General features: G+C 40.1%; 2 protein-coding genes across 4 annotated transcripts in view; both read right to left on the bottom strand.

The window, feature by feature from the left end:
• Window positions 1–3,159, bottom strand: part of LOC120293491 (vesicle-fusing ATPase-like) — a 28,545-nt gene extending 25,386 nt beyond the window's left edge. The window contains exons 1-7 of the mRNA XM_039312943.1: window positions 3,039–3,159; window positions 2,888–2,947; window positions 2,683–2,741; window positions 2,508–2,595; window positions 1,480–1,602; window positions 718–783; window positions 297–488 (exon numbers count right to left, since the gene is read on the bottom strand). Of these exons, the coding sequence (XP_039168877.1) occupies window positions 363–488; window positions 718–783; window positions 1,480–1,602; window positions 2,508–2,595; window positions 2,683–2,741; window positions 2,888–2,932 (507 nt within the window). The 5' untranslated portion in view covers window positions 2,933–2,947; window positions 3,039–3,159 and the 3' untranslated portion in view covers window positions 297–362. The remainder of the gene's footprint in view (window positions 1–296; window positions 489–717; window positions 784–1,479; window positions 1,603–2,507; window positions 2,596–2,682; window positions 2,742–2,887; window positions 2,948–3,038) is intronic.
• Window positions 3,160–9,129: 5,970 nt separating this feature from the next.
• On the bottom strand, window positions 9,130–19,544 carry LOC120293490 (vesicle-fusing ATPase-like). 3 transcript variants are annotated; one of them, XM_039312940.1, is made up of 12 exons: window positions 19,369–19,544; window positions 18,973–19,076; window positions 18,259–18,427; window positions 17,319–17,450; window positions 17,170–17,230; window positions 17,019–17,078; window positions 16,811–16,869; window positions 16,636–16,723; window positions 15,944–16,066; window positions 14,987–15,052; window positions 14,425–14,667; window positions 9,130–9,236 (listed from the first exon to the last, which is right to left on the bottom strand). In XM_039312940.1, the coding sequence occupies exons 1-11, from the start codon at window positions 19,479–19,481 to the stop codon at window positions 14,527–14,529; spliced, it is 1,116 nt and encodes a 371-aa protein (XP_039168874.1). In that variant the 5' UTR covers window positions 19,482–19,544; the 3' UTR covers window positions 9,130–9,236; window positions 14,425–14,526. The 3 variants fall into 3 exon arrangements, with proteins under 3 accessions (XP_039168874.1, XP_039168876.1, XP_039168875.1); XM_039312942.1 differs by lacking the exon at window positions 19,369–19,544 and having other exon boundaries at window positions 18,259–18,503; window positions 18,973–18,989; XM_039312941.1 differs by lacking the exons at window positions 18,973–19,076; window positions 19,369–19,544 and adding an exon at window positions 18,538–18,733.
• Window positions 19,545–19,926: the final 382 nt, after the last annotated feature.

Consider the following 19,926-nt stretch of genomic DNA (forward strand, 5'->3'; position numbering starts at 1 on the left):
TTTACGGGCTCGGGCGCAAATTTTGCAAAATTTGCGAATTGGTCCCTCAACTTTTGGAAATTGCATTTTGGCCCCAACTTACCATTTGAATTCCAATCTAACCTCCTGGGCTTGGCTAGTCACATTTAGATCATTGGCCCCAACTTTTTTTTTTTTTTTTAATCTTTTTTTTTTTTTTCTTTTTTTTTAAAGTAAAAACATCTTCCATTTAAAATACTATATTAAATACCTAGATAATCTACATGCAATAATTAATTAATTAATTTTTAATTTTTTTTTTAGGTGTCAACAATTGTCAAGTGAAAAGAATAGTCATATGGGACGCTGCAGTGGTCAGCTGTATCTTAGTAACGAACGACGTCCTAAAGGCAATCGTAGAAATGAGAAATCTTGATCTTCTCTCTACCAGAGTAGATGGCCTCTGCAGCCCCACCATGCTTGCCCTGGGCCGCCATCTCTATCAGCATGTAAAGCTTCTTGATGGGTATCTAAGAAAAGTAGCATCACAAAACAGAGTTAGAAATTTCTCACTCTCTCCAAACTCCACATAGCTCCATTTGCAGGCAAACTAAAATGGATCGGAAAACAGCATGAAGAACGAAGATATCTTAAACTCCCAAGTCCTGAATTATGCAACTCAATGAATTTCTGTTGCACATTGTCACTCTTAACACAGTAAAACATAGGAAGGCACAAGTTGAGAGATCAAAATCTTACATCATTTAGAGCCTCGGCAGCTGCATCAACGTCATGTTCAGAGAAAACCTTCAGCTGTTCCAACACCTGAAGGGGAAAAAGGAAAGCAAGTCAGAAAGCAAGTCATGCATACATACATATGGAGCTCTATGGTGATGTCAAAAGCTTCACATCCACATCTTGGATTGACACGACTTAATTAACAAGATACTCCTGCTTTCAGAAGTTGCTTCGGGAAACTTGCAAGAGAAACCAGATTCCCAGTCGATTAGATGAAGTCCATCTGAGATATTATTAATCCAGCACTTTGAATGAGATCTGAACTATTCTCATACATTGAACACATGACTTATTTATAAACCAGCCCATCCCCTCCCAATCCCTTTACCCACCCAAACTCCCCTGCTTTCTGAGGAAAAATAAAAAAGAGAAGCAATCAGAAAAGCTAGGGACTCCAAAGTTACTATCATTTTTCTCTGCTCGGGAATATCAGATTCCTCAAAATTCACAATGTCTAGGCTAATCCAAATGGTTACTCCCATGTCCCTCATCTTGAATTGAAATCTGATAAAGGGTGCTTTAGATACAAGCACCTCTAGACACCCAATGTTTGCAAGGGAATCAGAAACGAGTGAAGTCAACAAATAACCGGTTTTCTAAAGCAGATATAATTGTCTTGAAAACAAGACTGCTGCACATTTCTTCTCCTCAATTTCAGTTTTCCAGCAGAAGAGATATGAAGAACAGCAGAAAGACACCAAAATAGCATCTACAGCAGTTTACCTTCTTTGCATCCTCTGTCTTCAATGTGGGGACATGGTAAGTGACAGAAAAGGCATTGCAGAGATCAACTGAATCCAAGAAACTCACTTGACTTGTTGTCCCTATCACGAGAAGCTTCTTTCCCTGGAAAAAAGAAAGCCAAATGTATGTATATAATAAGCCAAAAAATTCAGTAATGTGAAAAGAACACCAGAATCAAACCTTGCAAGTTGGAAACCACCAACTAAATCAGGAGAGATAAAAACAGCTAGTACAATACCATTGAATCACAATGCACAGAGGAACACGTACATAACTTAATACCTAACTAATCAAAGCATATTACTTATAACATTCTATATATCATCTATTTATGCTAAAGTGCATCGGTATAAAAAAATTTTCTTCCCCCTGGACAGCCTTGAGGAAACACATGAACCAAGGTTGCACTCAGTCTGTTGCTTTATACAGTAGAAAACTGCTGGTTCGTTTATAAATTCAAAGAATACCAAAATCAAACCTTGTAAGTCAGCAACCACAGACTACATCAGTAGAAATAAAAACAGCCAGTATACTATTAGTAGAATCACAATACACAGGGAAACACGTACATACTCATAGTTCTTAGAAAGCAAAATTACCTATAAAATTTCACAGATCATCTGTTCATACTAAAGTGCATCGGTATATGATAATGCCAAGTTCGATGCATCCAAATATTACACAAGTATCTTCCCCTAGGACAGCCTTGAGCAAACACGTGAACCAAGGTTGCACTCCCTCTGTTGCTTTATACAGCAAAACAAACTACGCCACTTCTCCATCTCAAACAGGACAAGCAAACTAGCCAATCATTCTAAGGTCAACATGGCAGCAGACAATGCCAATGAAATGGATCTTAGTTATCATTTCATGGGGAAAGGGAACCAATTCCCACTCATCCACCTTCAAGCATTCCAGCATTCACTTCCAGAGAGGTCATAGAAAAGGATAATCACTCCCCACACCAACATCGATTTGTAGAAACAAGGCGGGGGAGAAGAAACAACCTCTGGAGGACGTTGCTTCAAAAGGGCTAACGATGTCTGAGCTATCAACTCCGAAAACTGAGGCCCAATGGCAGCATACTCCAGTAGCCTGCAAAGCAATTCACTCGAGTCAAAATGATCCTTTAATGCCAAGGATGACAATAGACATCAACTAATGGAAATCAACAGAATTTACATTTCAAGGTCATCAAGTATGACAATGCTCAATGAAGATTTGTAAGCATCCTCAAAAACCTATCAAAGATAGAGTCCATTACTAAGTTCCCCCATCATCATGGAAAATGAAAGATAACAGTCTTTGAGTTAATTAAAAGTGAAGGAAAAACAGCTAATCTCATATTCCTCAGAGCACTGATCGAGCAGAAATACAGGTCACCAACCTTCACAATCCGTGCACATTTGGTCTGCTCATCTAGTCCGATCATAGTTTCTGCTGACACCTAAGCATCCATAAGAAAATCAGAAATTGATATTTGATGCACAAAGAAGTCTGATTACTCAAAGATACCAAAGGGTGGAACCAAAGATTACAAATTCAACAAATGGAAATCCACTGTCGATGCCAACTGTAGCTGCCGGTGGGCTGTGGGCGGCGGTCGGTGCCGACAGTTTGCAATTGTGCGGCGGTCGTGCGGTGGTGGTGCGGTGGTCGTGCGATGATCGTGCAACAATCGTGCGATAGTCATGCGATAGTCATGCGGCAGTTAGCGATGGACGATCGTGCGGCGATTGGCGGTTGACGGTCATGCAGTGGTTGGCAAAGCACATCATATAACTAGAGCAGAGAAATAACATGAGCTATAATTGTATCAAAGTCCATGCAAGGAACTTTAAATGCAGAGATCAAACAAAAATCACTACCTCAAAGACATTGAATGTAAAGCCCATAATTAGAAGTAATGAGAAGTCAATTTTCTTTCTTAGAATTTGACAATAAATAACGCGTAATGCTTTTTATTTTGTTTCCACTTTGGGAAAAACCCCAAACCCCACCAAATCTTTGTCCACCATAAATGGAAATATCTTTTGGTGGATGGCACTAATGAGCATATTTTAGAATATTCACAAAAGAAAGAATAGTTGCCAACCGAAAAGCTTCGCGCATTTAGAAGGAGTACCAAGATACTAGCAAACCCTGGTTTAAAATATGCAAAATTAGTTTCTCTGTGACTGCTGATGCAAAATCAAGTTTTTTTATTTATTTATATTCCTTGTTTATAAAAGAAGAAAAATAAAATTGACAACAAGAAATAGCAAAACGTTTAAAGAATGTTTTAAAAGAAGGAAAAAAAAAACAAAAAAAGTTTAAAGAAAAAGCAACAAATTACCATAACTAACTTGATGATAAGATTTCGATCCAAAAAAAAAACAAAAAACAAAACTTAACGGCAAAGATACGACCGTCCACCGACAGTGCAGTCGATGCCATATCGAAACGACAAAATATTGACTTCTCCCACATGATGCCCACGTTTGACCTTGTACAAGAAGCTATATGACGACCATCGAACATTCTGACTTTACCATCGTTCTTTTTCCTCGTCCTCCTTTTTGTCTCTCTGTCTTATTACTGTTCATCTTCTTCGATTTTCTTCGACCTCTGGGAATGTGGGTCTTCAACTGAGAGCGCCATCTCTATCCTCACCTGGAGGACTGTCCATTCCATCTTTGATTTCAGCGCCTTCAACTGAGTTCTTCTGGTCAGATCTGGGAGCCATGCCTTCAGTGCCAGAGGCACGACTCCAATCCAGATCTGAACGGGCAAGGACCGAGCCGACCGCGAGAGAGGAAGAAAAGGAAAATCAACCTTTTTGTCTTTTGTTTAAACTCAATTGACAGCAATTGAGGCGGCGGTTCGCAACTTCGCATAGGATTTCATACCCACTCCCCCCGTTGGCCCAGGGTCGTTACTGGGCCTCTCAGCCCGAAAACTGGAGTTGTGGGGCTGCGATCGTAGGATGGGGGGAGGCAGCGCCAGAGATTATATACAGAGTTGTTAACGTCAAGCTGGGCGATGTGGGACCAAATTTCATACCCACTGAAGCTAACCTGCGACTAAGGCGTTATCACATATGTCTGAAAACCGAAGAAAGTGTTTTGATTTGTTAAAATTTTGACAACCAGTTGTTTCTTTGTAGTCGATTCGTTGTGGCCGAATGATTGTGGGATAGTGGATGAGTTGACTTTCTGGTGTTTCGTTCTAGAGTGGAGGTCGTTATGTACTGTTTCTGATGCCCACGGTCAATGCTCGTCTGTCGAAGTCTTTCATCATGCCATTACCACTAGACCCGACGGTTTGCAATGCACTGGGATTTTAGAAAGTGGCGGCTGACTGTGCCGTCTCCTCGTGAATCGAAACACCTCGGAAGAGATCTACCATCCATCGTTGGCTGGGCAACGTTTGCCCAATTTTCGTCCAAAAACCGAGAGAACAGAGAAAATAATACATATGGCCCACCTGAGGCTGCTCCAGTTAGCAAACTGGCAGAAGCAGAAGCATGGCTTGTTGCTGAAATTTGTGGAAGTCCGTGTGCCCCCACCGTTTCAGGTAGCGGCCCTAATTGTTCTAGCTGGAATTTTGGGTGCTGGGACGGATTAGAGAACTGCACGTTCTCTTGCCCACTATTCTTTTGAATTTGCTGGGATAATCTTTGGCTGACTTGGTGAGTCTGGCGTTCCTTGAGGCATTTCCAGCATTTGGCCCGGTATCGTGGCCTTAGAAAAGCTTTGAGAGACATCCAGACGTTGTCTCTGCTCCTGGTGTTGTTGGGGATGACTCGGTTGCTGCAACGCCCACTGTTGCACACAAAAGTGACTGTTGCTGCCTCTGAAGCTTCTGTAGCAGTTGAAGCTGAATCTGGTTGTGTGACATTGGTAACTGCGGGCTTTATTGATCAGGCATCTGTGAGTTCAATGTACTCTGCTGTTGATTCTGATCCATAATCTATTGCTGCCGCAGCTGATGTAAACTTTGAGGAACAATGCATTAGTTATATATCAAACTCGAGTAAATTGTATACAAGAACGAGCAGTTCAGCTTGGAATTAGTTCAGGTTAGAATGCATTAGCTCATGAAGTAGAGGGTCAGATGTGATGGGTTTGCGATTGCCAAGACTACTCATCCCCCTTGCTCGTCAATCCTCAGCTTCTTCCTCATCCTACCGGATCTCATCATCCTCCAATTCAGCTTGCATCACAAACAATGTAGCAATTACTTCCCACGTTTCTCTTACCTTATTTATGTTTCTTATTCAAAAAAATGCTCATGTGGGTTGGTTTTGAGGACATATCTGCCATCTCTCTCTGTCCTCTCTTTGGGGAGAGAGCTTCCAGAGTTCCATGTGATTGCTCAATTGTCCATCTTCTTGATTTTGTATTCATTCTAAGGTGGATTTCTGTCTCCCAATAAAAGCTTCAGCTTCAATCACTCAAATTTTCGATATTCCCCTCTGTTTCTCATCAAACAAATCGCATCTTCTTTTGGAAATCCTAGCCATTTTCAGCATGATATTGAGGAATCTTATTGCTCTTACTCAAATAAACATGAAATGTATCCTTGCATATTTGTATGGTGAACACGTGTCTCTCAAACCATAAGTTTAAGTTGGTTATTGCATATACATTCGCCTTTAATAAGAATTTAAATGAGTAATGGCCACGGTACAATTCTTTTTCACCTGCCTCCTTTTGCATATGCAGCTTACAGTTTAAATAAGTAATCACTCTCAAGATTAATTGACGATGTTGCTTACTCTAACCTTATAGCAAAGTAATCGCAACTTCCTCAACATTGATTGACAATGTTTCCTACTCTAACCTTGCAGCAGTGCATGTCCAACAGAAATGTCCAACCTTGTTGACCACCTTACGGGAATCTCTAGAAGATGAACCATATCCCACTTTTTCAGCACCGTCTTTTTAAATTAAGATGATTAGTCTTAAAACTAGTAAGACGATATTACAATGTGTTATGACTCCATATATTTAGTTGTGACGACACCTCGTTAACTTATATGAGACACCTAAAGTATCATACAAGTGATCCTAACTTATGTGGTTCGGGTGGAGGGTGGAGGAGCTGGCCGAGGACCTCCTCTGGCAGGCGGTGACAAATGGAGGGAGTGAAGCTTAGCTGTTCTGCCCCAGCTGAATTAGGGGTTGTCCATGGTCGATTGGTCACGTTCACTTTGGATAAGATCAACAGAGAACGAAAAGACACTAAAACATTTAGGTTATTGGGTCGATTATTTTGCAAAAAGATCAACAGAGAACGAAAAGAGATCAGGCGAGGAGTCGAAGCAAAAGAGGAAGATGACTTTCGTAGGAAGCGTCGCGCAATAACACATGTTCCATTCCTTTGCAAGCACAAATACGTATGGGAAGACACGCATCTCCAACGTTTTCCCTAGCAGGTGTAAACTCCCGCTCCACCGCGACTTCGTACTGTCTAAAGCATTTCTAGGTTTTAAGGTAAATGTCCTAGGAAACTTTCACTTGCGTCCAGCTCTATGTAGACGTCTGTTGGTGATGCTTCTGGGCGACGATGCTGATGTAGACTGACACCCAAGAGACGCGACTGGCGTATTATCCATTAAGTACCCTGGATATATACAGGAAACAGTAGAATGTCTACTGATGGCAATGGTTCTTTTCCTACAAAAGGCCAGTCGAAGTCAGGAGCTTAATTCCTCAAAGTCGTCTGCAAAGAGGAATTCTGCACAATCCTCGAAAGCATGGAGCAAAAGGCCATGATACTCAAGTTTCCGATCATGAGAATACCACGAAACAGGGGTCTGTAATTCATAGGGACCGGTGTGCTTTTTCATGTAACCATCGGTTTACTTCTCCACAAAATCACAAGCGTTTGCTACTCAACAAATGAACAACCCATGCCGAGTGCAAAGCATTTTAGCGAAGGAAATTTTGGAAAAGATATATACAGATCGTTCAAGTGAAAAGAAGAAACACATGGGACGCTACCGCGGTCAGCTGTATCTTAGTAACGAACGACATCCTGAAGGCAATCGTAGAAATGAGAAATCTTGATCTTCTCTCTACCAGAGTAAATGGCCTCCGCAGCTCCACCATGCTTGCCCTGGGCTGCCATCTCTATCAGCATGTGGGCATCTAAGAAAAGTAGAAAAGCACGAGTTAGAACTCTCTCGCTCTCTCCAAACTGCGCATAGCTCCATTTGCAGGCAAACTAAAATGGATGGGAAAATAGCATGGAGGATGAAGATATCTTAACTCTCGAGTCCTGAATTACACAACCTACCGAATTTCTGCTGCACATTGTCACTCTAACAAGGCAAAACATAAGAAGCCACATGTAGAGAGATCTAAATCTTACATTGTTCAGAGCCTCGGCAGTTGCATCAACATCTTCAGAGAAAACCTTCAGCTGTTCCAACACCTGAAGGAGGAAAAAAGAAAGAAAGTCATGTATACATACATATGGAGCTCTATGGTGATGTCAAAAGCTTCACATCCACATTCTAGATTGATGTGGCTTAATTGAAAAGATACTCCAGCCTGTAGAATTTGCATTGAGAAACTTGCAAGAAAAACCAGATTCCCAGTCGATTAGATAAAGTCAAATCTGAGATATCACTAATCCAGCACTTTGAATGAGATGTGAACTCCTCTCATACATCGAACACGTCTTTTTTATAAACCAGCCCATCCCCTCCCAACCCCTTTACCCTCCCAAACTCCCCTGTTTCCTGAGGAAAAATAGAAAAGAGAAGCAATCAGAAAAGCTAGGGACTCCAAACTTACTAACATGTTTCTCTGCTCGGGAATATCAGATTCCTAAAAATTCACAATGTCTAGGCTAATCCAAATGGTTAATCCCATGTCCCTTGTCTTGAATTGAAATCTGATAAAGGGATGCTTTTGAGACAAGCACCTCTAGACACCCAATATTTGCAAGAGAATCAGAAACAAGTGAAGTCAACAAATAACTGGTTTTTAAAGCAGATATAATTGTCTTTAAAACAAGACTGCTACATTATGAAACTCAAATTTTTCTCTTATGAATTTACAATGGAGCAGACATATTTAAGAAAAACCCAGTAGCAAATTTGACACCTACAGATCAGCTCAGAGAGAATACTATGAATCACTTCCTTCCTCTTGTTTATCCTTTCCAGAACTAAATCTTATTGTGTGATCTTATTGGGTAAGACCACACAATAAGACAATACTTAAAAACACTTTAGATAAATCTACTCATGATATGGTCCTACAATGGTAAACCACAAGTCGAAAAAACCTAACCCAAATGAGAAAGCAATGTCAGATGAGCTTCATTCAATCTATACCCAGATAATTGTTCTTGTAAGTACCAATCCATAAGTGAAAATGAGAGATCCTCCTACATTTTAATAATAATCATTTGAATCATACTAAGACCTGCAGCTACAGCCGTTAATCCATCTCTAAGGCATTGCGTTGTTCTACATACTATATTCATATATACTGCATAGTGGGATTCAGAGAAAGCTTTAAGAAATCTGTTGTCAATCAACTTTCTTTGCTTCACCCTTCTTAATGACCTAATATCAGTCCTTGAGAGGCCAGCAGTAAAAGGACATCACCATTTTTGTGCACTCGCTATACATGATGAACAGAGGAAGTAACATTGGAAACCCAATAAAAGTATCAACCAGGAAAAACAATAATTACCGACTCCACCTAGTAAGATAATGCTTAGTTTGTGGTTGGCGTTGTTAAAGTTACTTTAATTGAGTTTCCTTTATTATCAGAGTTTTATTTCCTTTTTTACTTACATAAGGGTATTATTGTCATATACAGTTTATATTTAATATAAATACAATGGGTGTAGGGTTTCTGTTACTACAGAAATCCGTAGCCCCTCTTTCTTTCTTTTACATTCTCCTTCTCTTCTTCTCTATTCCTTCTATCTTCTTCTTTCTCTCTTACTATTCGCTGCGAGTTTTCTAATCAGCTTTGTGACATGGTATCAGAGCGGGTCTAACTATCTGATTACTTAATCATATTGCTGGTTTGAGAGTCCCCTAGTAACCCTACTTCTTCTCTGGTGCGTAGCCACCTAAAGCTGCAATTTTTATCTGTTTTCTCAAGTCTCAATACATATGAGATCAGAAGGTATCGGATTCATCAGGTTCAGTTTATGAACATGGATTACAACACTTGCTGATCAGCAAATTCAAGAATCAGAGTATTCTATTGATTATGGTTGACTAGTCTTACTGGTTTTCCATCCAACATATAATTATTTGAATCGAGATTTCTGGTCAGATATTTTCTTCTATACAGCAGTCTCTATTTATGAGTTTTCAGCATCCTTTGGTTAATTGATGGAGCCAATTACATCGATTATACATTAGCGTTGCTGCTTTGTTACTTGCACTAAAGTTTCAGCCTCCTTGATTAGTGGTAGATATACTTATATTGAGATTATCATCATGAGTGATACTAAGGCTCCTACAGATAGTGTCAACGTTCAAATTACCACTATTAAATTAAATGGATCCTCCAATTACTTGTTATGGGCCAAAGCTGTGAAGGTCTATATTAATGCCAAAGGGAAACTTCATTATCTTCCCATAAACCCTCCTGATGAAAATTCTAGAGACTATAATGGTTGGATGAGAGAGAATGATACACTTCTGGTGTGGTTATGGAATAGCATGGAACCGTCCATCGCTGCTAATGTCATGTTCCATACAACTGCTAAAGGAGTGTGGGATGATCTTATAGAGAGTTACTCACAAGACAAAAATATGTCTAGAGTTTATGAACTATATGAGAAGATTTTTAATTTTAAACAGGGAGACAAGTCTCTTGGAGAATATTATAGTGCTTTAAAAGGTATGTGGGAAGAACTCAATCTTTATCAGCCCATCACTACTGATCTTGAGAGACTAAAGACACAACGAGCTGAATTTCAAGTGGCCATATTTTTATCGGCTTGAATGCTGACTTACAACCTTTGTGAAGAGTCAGCTTCTTCTTGCTGGAGAGAGAGAGTTCCTTCTATGAATGAAGCATTTTGTCGAATTCAGCACATTGTCCCTCCGTCTTCTACTTCATCTAAAGACAATTAAGCATTTGTGGCTAGTAGTGGTGGTCGTGGTCGTGGTGGATTTTCCAATAGAGGTCGTGGTTTCGGGGGAGGTTGTAGTCGTGGTGATGGACGTAGTGGACAAAGTTCTGATCGAGATAGCCGTCAGTGTATACACTGTGGCAAATTCGGTCATATTGTTGACACTTGTTGGGCCAAGCATGGCAAGCCTGAGTGGGCTCAACGATCAGTTACTACAAATACTGCTATGTCTGAAGGGAGTGCTCGAAATGTGTCTTATAGCGACATGAACCCATCTCTCCCACCTGGGGGTAGTTCTTCTGAGTCTACAGCTCGAGATGATATGGTTGCACAACTCATCAAACGTGTCCAACAACTAGAGGCTTCCAATTCCACATCCACTGCTACTCTTGCACGTACGGGTAACGTGGCCTCTTTTTCTACTTCGTCTCCTAACACCTCTTGGGTCATTGACTTGGGAGCTTCTAGTTATATGACGGGTAAGCAAGAACTATTTTCTTCCTACCATAACTCTAGTCCTTTCTCAGAAGTTATTTTAGCTAATGGTTCCTCGACTCAAGTAGTTGGATCAGGGACTTTCACTTACATCTTCCTTATCTTTATCCTCTGTTTTACATGTTCCCCAACTTCCTTTAAATTTGTTATCTGTTAGTCGGTTAACTAAAGCTCTTAGTTGTTCGTTACATTTTATCCATCTCATTGCATTTTTCAGGACCTTCAGACAAAGAAGATGATTGGTGGAGGGCATGAATGTGATGGACTCTACTACCTCAATGGTGTCTCCACTGCTAACGCCAATGGTCTAGCTGCTAGTTCTATTACCCCCTTATTATGGCATTCTCGTTTAGGGCATCTATCTTTATTTAAGTTACAACAAATAATTCCCGAGTGTAAATCAATTTCTACTCTTGAGTGTGAGGCTTGTGAACTTGGGAAACATCATCGTAGTTCCTTTCCTAGTCGTAATGATTCTCGTGCATCTAATTTACTTGAACTTGTTCATTCGGACATCTGGGGACCTTCCTGTATTGCTAGTAGAAATGGTTTTAAGTACTTTGTTACTTTTGTGGATGATTATTCTCGTTTAACATGGCTCTATATGTTTCATGACCGCTCTGAATTTTTACATGTTTTTCAATTATTTCATCGTGAGGTTACTAATCAGTTTAATACATCTCTTAAAATTTTGCGAACATATAATGCTCTAGAATATACACAGAAATTAATTTCTTTGTTTTGTTCTAATCTTGGCATTATACATCAAACAAGTTGTACTTATACCCCTCAACAGAATGGTGTGGCCGAGAGAAAATACCGTCACCTTCTAGAAGTTGCTTGTTCACTCTTATTTCATATGAATGTGCCAAAATCATTTTGGAGTGATGCTGTCCTTACCGCATGTTACCTCATAAATCGTATGCCTTCCACTATCCTCAATCATCAATCACCAATCGTTGTTGCATTTCCGACAAGCCGTTATTCTCTCTTACCCCGCGCGTCTTTGGGTGTGTCTGTTTTGTTCATAACCTACATTCTGTTTCTGATAAACTATCTTCTCGTGCTACTAAATGTATTTTTCTCGGGTATTCATGTACACAGAAGGGATATCGGTGTTATGATCCTACAACTTATACTCAATACGTTAGTGCTGATGTTACTTTTTTCGAGGACACACCATACTATTCTACTGAGGGTAAAGAGTTTTCAACTGACATTGTAGCTGATCCTCCTATCCCACAACAAATCCCCCTAGATTATGTTAGTCCGTCTCTAGTATCTCCTCCTTTGCAGGTGTATCAGCGGCGAAAGCAATCTACGGCACCACCAGTCTCTAGCTCTTCAATGCCCTCCAATCAATCTTCCTCCTTGTCTCCTGGTCCAAACGATCTTCCTATTGCCCTTCGCAAAGGTACTCGGTCTTGCACACAAAAATCATCTTTGGCTTACCCTATTGAGCGTTATGTGTCTCTCTCACATCTTCCTTCTCCATTACATGACTTTGCTCTATCATTACAAACTCACACAATTCCTACTTCTACCACTGAGGCTTTGTCTCGCCTTGAGTGGAAGAAAGCTATGGATGTGGAAATGGAAGCTCTAGTCTCTCACCAAACGTGGTCATTGGTTGATCTTCCCCTTGGGAAAGATGTGGTGGAGTGTCGTTGGGTGTACACTATCAAGTACAATCCGGATGGCTCAATCGAGCGTCTTAAAGCTCGACTCGTTGCTAAAGGTTTTACTCGAACTTATGGAGTTGATTATTTTGAGACTTTTTCCCCTGTGGCGCGTCTCAACTCTGTTCGTGTTGTTATTTCTCTTGCTGTGAATTTCGATTGGCCATTATATCAATTAGATGTCAAGAATGTTTTTCTTTATGGTGATTTGTCTGAAGAAGTATATATGGAGCAACCTCCTGGGTATGTTGCTCAGGGGGAGAATCGTAGTCAAGTATGTCGGCTACATAAGGCCATTTATGGATTGAAAGCAGTCTCCAAGAGCATGGTTTGAAAATTTTAGTTCAGTGATTTCCAGATGTGGTTTCCACCAATGTTATTCTGATCATTCTATTTTTGTTCGCAAGAAGGAATCGGGGGTAGTCATTCTTGTGGTATATGTGGATGATATAATTGTCTCTGGTAGTGATATGACTGGCATTTTTTAGATTAAGTCATTTCTTCAGCAGTAATTTCAGATTAAGGACTTGGGAACTCTTAGATATTTTCTGGGAATTGAAGTTTTACGAAGTAAAAAGGTATTAATTTGTCTCGGCAAAAGTATGTTCTTGATCTTTTGTCTCGAGACAGTACACCGGCTTCCAAGCCGCTTGATACTCCTATGGATCCAAATCAAAAGTTTGGAGTTGATGATGGAAAAGAAATTGAAGACAAGCATCAATATCGATGTCTAGTTGGGAAACTAATTTATCTTACTATTACACGTCCCAATATTTCTTTTGTTGTTGGTGTGGTGAGTCAGTTTATGGAGTCACCTAAGAAGGCTTATTGGGATGCTGTATGTCGCTATCTTCGATATTTTAAAAGCTCTCTTGGCAAGGGACTAATTTATAAATCTAATGGTTCTTCCACTTTGGTTGGCTATTCTGATGCTGATTGGGTTGGGTCAACATATGATCGACGGTCTACAACTAGGTATTGCACCTTTATTGGTGGTAATTTGGTTACTTGGAGAAGCAAGAAACAAACTACCATTGCCAGTCTAATGCGAGGCTGAAAATCGTGCTATGGCACATACTGTGGTTGAATTGTTGTGGTTGAAATCTCTTCTCTAGGAGCTTGGATTTTCCATTAATCAACCTATTGATATGATGTGTGATAATCAAGCAGCTATTTATATTGTTGGGAATCCTGTTTTTCAAGAGCGAACTAAGCATATAAACGTTGACTATCACTTTATTCGTGATGCTGTGAAGCGTGGTTGGTTGCTACTTCTTACGTTGCCTCTAGAGATCAATTTGCTGATATATTTACCAAAGCATTATTTCGTCCTGCTTTTGTTGTTGGTTGTTCCAAGCTAGGCATGGGTGACCTATATGCTCCAGCTTGAGGGGAGTGTTAAAGTTACTTTAATTGAGTTTCCTTTATTATCGAGTTTTATTTCCTTTTTTACTTACATAAGGGTATTATTGTCATATACAATTTATATTTAATATAAATACAATGGGTGTAGGGTTTCTGTTACTACAGAAATCCATAACCCCTCTTTCTTTCTTTTACATTCTCCTTCTCTTCTTCTCTATTCCTTCTCTCTTCTTCTTTCTCTCTCACTATTCGCTGCGGGTTTTCTAATCAGCTTTGTGACAGGCGTACCACAAGATCTCCAATCCAGCAATTTTGAAGGCGTTCAAATTTACATGCAGTATATAGTCATACAATTCTCACTTCATTGGAACTACAGATTAGCCGCATCTTAATGAACAATGTCCTGAAGGCAGTCATAGAAATGAGCAATCTTGATCTTCTCTCCACCAGCAGGGATAGCCTCTGCAGCTCCACCAGGCTCACCCTGGGCTGCCATCTCTAGCAGCATGTAAAGCTTCTTGATGGGCATCTAAGAAAAGTAAGAGCGCAAAAGCATGAATTAGAACTCTCTCTCTCTCCCCTAAAGCTTCTTGATGGGCATCTAAGAAAAGTAAGAGCAGAAACCCTAAAGTTTCTTGATGGGCATCTAAGTAAGAGCACAAAAGCATGAATTTGAACTCTACTCCATTTGGGGGTAAACTACGATGGATAGCAAAATAGCGTGAAGAATGAAGTCATCTTAACTCTTTAAGTCCTGAACCTACGTGACCTAATGAGTTTCTGTCGCACATTGTCACTCTTACACAGCAAAACATAAGAAGGCACAAATTGAGAGATCTGAAGCATACATCATTTAGAGCCTCGGCAGCTGCATGAACGTCATCTTCAGAGAAAACGTTTAGCTGTTCCAACACCTGAAGGGAAACAAAAAGTAAGACACGTATACATGTAAATGTAGCTCTTTGGTGATGTCAAACACTTCACGTCCACATTTTGGACTGACGCAACTTTATTAGCAAAATTCTCCAGCCTGCTTTGGGAAACTTGTAAGAAAACCAGATTTGCATTTGATCTAAGAAGTCGATGTGAAATATCAGTAATTTAGCACTTTGAATGAGATCTGAAGTATTCACGAACATCAACCACCTGACTTTTTATAAACCAGCCCATCCCCTCACAAGACCTCATTACCCACCTCCTTCCTCGTAAACAAAAAAGAAGAAAAAGCAATCCCATATCCCTCCTCTTGAATTGAAATCTGATAAGGGACCTTTTGGGTAAAAGCACCTCAAGACCCCCGATATTTGCAATAGAATAATAACCACTTGAAGTCAAGAAATGACTGGTTTATCAAGAAATGACTGGTTTATCAAGCAATGCAACAAAGTGCTCCAGATAAGATAATTCGTTCCCTAACGAAAAACACAAATCGGGTTTTTATTCTAAACAGCGATAACTCACTTTTGTATTTTCGGCAAACATAGGAAAACATTGGTATTTCATCATATTTTCCTTGAGACAAATGAACCCTTAAAGCGGGTTAATTTTCCTTAAAGCAAGACATTGCTGATTATTTTCCAATTCACATTTGTATTTTCAGCAAACATAGGGAAACATTGCCCTTTGATCATATTTTTCTTGAGACAAACAAACCCTTAAAGCAGATTAATTTTTTTTAAAGCAAGGCAGTGCTGCATTTTTCTCCCCCTCCAATTCACGTTTTCCAGCAGAAGAGAAATGAAGAAAGAACAACAGAAACAAGAATACTTCATGCAAACACCAAAATAGCATCTACAGCAGCTTACCTCCTTCACTTCATCTGTCTTCAGCACGGGAACATGGTAAGTGAAAGAAAAGGAGGAGCAGACACCAACTGAACGCATAAAACTCACTTTACTTGTTGTCCCTATCACGAGAAGCTTCATTCCCTGGGAAAGATCAAAGCCAAATACAAGTGTATAATAAGCTAAAAAATCCAGTGACGTGTTCAAACCTTGTAAGTCAGATACCACCGACTAAATCGGTAGAAATAAAGCAGCTGCTATAATAGTACTAGAATCACAATGCACAGGAGAACACGTACATTACCTGATGCTTAACTATTGAAAGCAAGATTATTAACGACACTCTATGTTTCACCTAGTTATACTTGAATGCATCTGTATGTGATAGTGCCAAGTTAAATGCATCCACATATTACAAAAGTTTCTTCCCCCTGGAACCAAGGTTGCACTCAGTTCGCCTTATAAAGTAAAACAAACTTCGCCACTACTCCATCTCAAACAGCAAAAGCAAACTAGCCAATCGTTCTAAGGTCAACATGGTGGAAGATAATGCCAATGAAATGGATCTTATTTATCATAAAGGGAACCAATTCCCACTCATCCACCTTCAAAAAGCATTCTAGCATTCACTTCCAGAAGAGGTCATAGAAAAGGACAATTACTCCTCACGCCAATGTTGATCTGTAGAAACAAGGCAGGGGAGAAGAAACAACCTCTGGAGTATGTTGCTTTAAAAGGTCTAACAATGTCTGAGATATCAACTCTGAAAACCGAGGCCCAATGGCAGCGTACTCCAGTAGCCTGCAAAGCAATTCACCCGAGTCAACATGATCCTTTAATGCCAAGGATGACAACAGACGTCAACTAATGGAAATCAACAGAATTTACCTTTCAAGGTCATCAAGTATGACAATGCTCAATGAAGATTTGTACGCATCCTCAAAAACCTATCAAAGATAGAATCCATTACAAAAGTTTCCCCAGTCATCATGGAAAATGAAGGATAACCACTCTTCGAGTTAATTAAAAGTGAGATGAAAACAGCTAATCTCATATTCCTCAAAGCGCTGACCGAGCAGAAATACAGGTCACAAACCTTCACAATTTGTGCACATTTGGTCTGCTCGTCCAGTCCGATCATAGTTTCTGCCGAGACCTAAGCATCCATAAGAAAATCAGAAATTGATATCTGATGCACAAAGAAGTCTGATTACTCAAAGATAGCAAAGGGTGGAGCCAAAGATTACAAATTTAACAAATGGAAATCCACTGTCGATGCCGACTGTAGCTGCCAGAGCAGTTTTACCACTGCACAACCGACAAGATTTTAGAATAATCCTAATTGGTTTAAGACACAGGAAAAATGAAAAGTAATGCATCAGAAAACTACAAATACCTGCCACTCGGACCCTCCAGAAGGCAAGTGACAAGCGAACTGCCTGTGCTCACTTTAACCAGCTCAACCAGTAGCATTGCGTTCTCATAAATAAGCTTATGTCGATCACCACAACTTACCATGCCATTAAGCCTACAGAAATATTTGCACAGACAATTGAGGCAGTGACACATGCTTGACAGTGAATAAAAACTCAAACTGAGCCATTCCAGCATCTTCATGAGATGGCAAAGAAGGTGCTAGAGCAACAATACTATGGACTCCCCAAGCAGAATAAAAAATCCACATCTGCAAAATGCTTAGAGAGATACACAAGGTTTTGCGACCATTTTTTGGCAGAACAAAAGGAATGTTTTTATGTCAGTGCGCCAATAAGGAGAACACTGAGCTCTAAGATTACAGTAGGTAATGAATAAGGCGATAGCATTGTGAAGGAAGCATTTGGGAAAACCATTAATATTACATCATCCAATCTATTTGCAGAATGAAACTTATAATGTTTTCTCCCGAGCCAACAATGGACCAGACGTCTTAAAGAAAAAAGGGTTGCAAATTTAACACCTCCAGATCAGCCGAGAGAGAATTCTCTGGATTACGCTCCTCCTCTTGTTCATCCTTTCCAGAACTAAATCTCAGAGAACCAAATCCATCATTTAATTCACCGTGGACCAAATATAATTGGGTAAGACCACGCAAGAAGACAGTTCTTGAAAACGCATCAGCCATATCTCTTTATGTTATCGTCCTATAATAGCAAACACCAAGCTGGAAAAACCAAACTCAATACTAGAAAGCAATTTCAAGGAATGGACTCTCATCTGAGCTTCATTAATTCTTTATCCAGATATTCGCTCTTGTGATTACCAATCCATAAGTAAAAGAAAAAAGAAAAAAAAATCAGAAATACAGAGAATATCAGCATTCAACTATTCCTACCTACCTGTGTCTTTCCAACACAGGAACGATGCTTTTGATGGCGTTCATGAAATCATCCATGGTGACTTCAATACTCTTTTCATAATTTTGGCATGATCTAAGCATAGCAAATGATATGGCACTGTTCACAACCATTCCGATTTCTGCCCAAGTATGATTCTGCGCACGAGCAGCTGCAAAATTCACAGAGAGAGAACATTTGCCCCAGTCCGTACACCCGGTCGGCTCTTTTCAGTAAAAACGCAAAAGCTGTCCAGAAATACAAGAGTTTATATATTTTGACCAGAGGAACGAGCAAGATCATTCAAGACTCCCTGTTTTTTCACGACAAAATTTTGAGATTTCCGGCGAGGACGAGGAGACTCGAGATGGGCTTGTACCCGCGGGGCCACGGTGGTGGACATCGAGAGGAACAAGACGGAGGGGTCAGAGAGAAAGGTCATGCCTCGGTGGTGGGGGAGACCCAGGTATCGCGGAAATTGATTCCCCTTTTGGTTTTTTCAATAAATAGGAAGTTTTCTTTCGTACCTTTGAAGTTGAATATAGAAACTATAGCCTTTTAGAAGCGCTCCCTCGTGAGCATGCGCTCGAAGCTACATCTAAATGCCCGATGAACTTTCGACCGGAAAAACAAATGGCCGATGAACTTTTCGACCCAAAAGAAAAAAAGAACAAAAAAAGCCCGATGAACTTCCAAGGTACCGAATGAAAGACTTACCGAGTTCCTGAAAATTAACATCAGTAGCAAGAACCGAACTCTGCTTCAGATGCGCCGTGTGGATCTCGAAGCACGGAACGCGAACAGTTTCCTCGGAACTTGGTCTAAAAAATTAAAGGCGCTCCTGTAAATATCCATTTTTACCTCAAAAACCAAAAAGATATGACGCCTCCACATCCATACCCCACTGTTTGAATACTGAAGTCATAAAATATATAAGGAATCAGAAAGCACATTGAACGAGACAGTGCTTGACCTCAACCGCATCCCATAACTCAATCTAATTTAAAGGCATATAGTAGATCAATCTCCGATTAAGTTTGCCCGATGATTGTTGGATTCCACTTTAATTAAGTAGATTTCCTTGCGATGAACACGGATGAGAGTGGGAGGCACCTCGAAAGAGCCTCGCCAAGAAGATCTTCCCTGTTTGCTGTTCTGATTAGGGAACCACTGTTCGATGACTCTCCGACGATTGCAATCTCGGGCATCATCTCAGTAGCAGCCATGCTGTTGTTGATGATTATTGCCAAAAAGATGTGCAGCCCCAAGATCAAAACTAAGGTCGGTTTTTGTACGAATATTAAGAAGATTCTGTGTTAGACGAAAGAATGATCATGTGCTAATAAGGAATCACTCATTTGAGACGTGTAAAGGTAAAAGGATTAATGTCCAAAATGACAAGAAACGGAGGCAACTACCAATCAAAACTCCATCCAAACCACTTGCTTGCTCTAAATATGGCTTCAGAAGTAGGACCTAACCGTCTTTGACTAGGAAATCCCATCCACTGGTCCTAATATGATAGGATTCGATGTTTCCATAAAGATGACAAAAGATCATGAGCAAAGGTGAGATAATAAAGGCTTGACAGCAACCTTTCTGGACACTAGGAACGATTGATTAGATTCGCACGTACCGATCTTGGATTGATAAGGATTATGGTCATATGAA

This window comes from Eucalyptus grandis, chromosome 5 (assembly GCF_016545825.1).
Source record: "Eucalyptus grandis isolate ANBG69807.140 chromosome 5, ASM1654582v1, whole genome shotgun sequence".
NCBI lineage: Eukaryota > Viridiplantae > Streptophyta > Magnoliopsida > Myrtales > Myrtaceae > Eucalyptus > Eucalyptus grandis.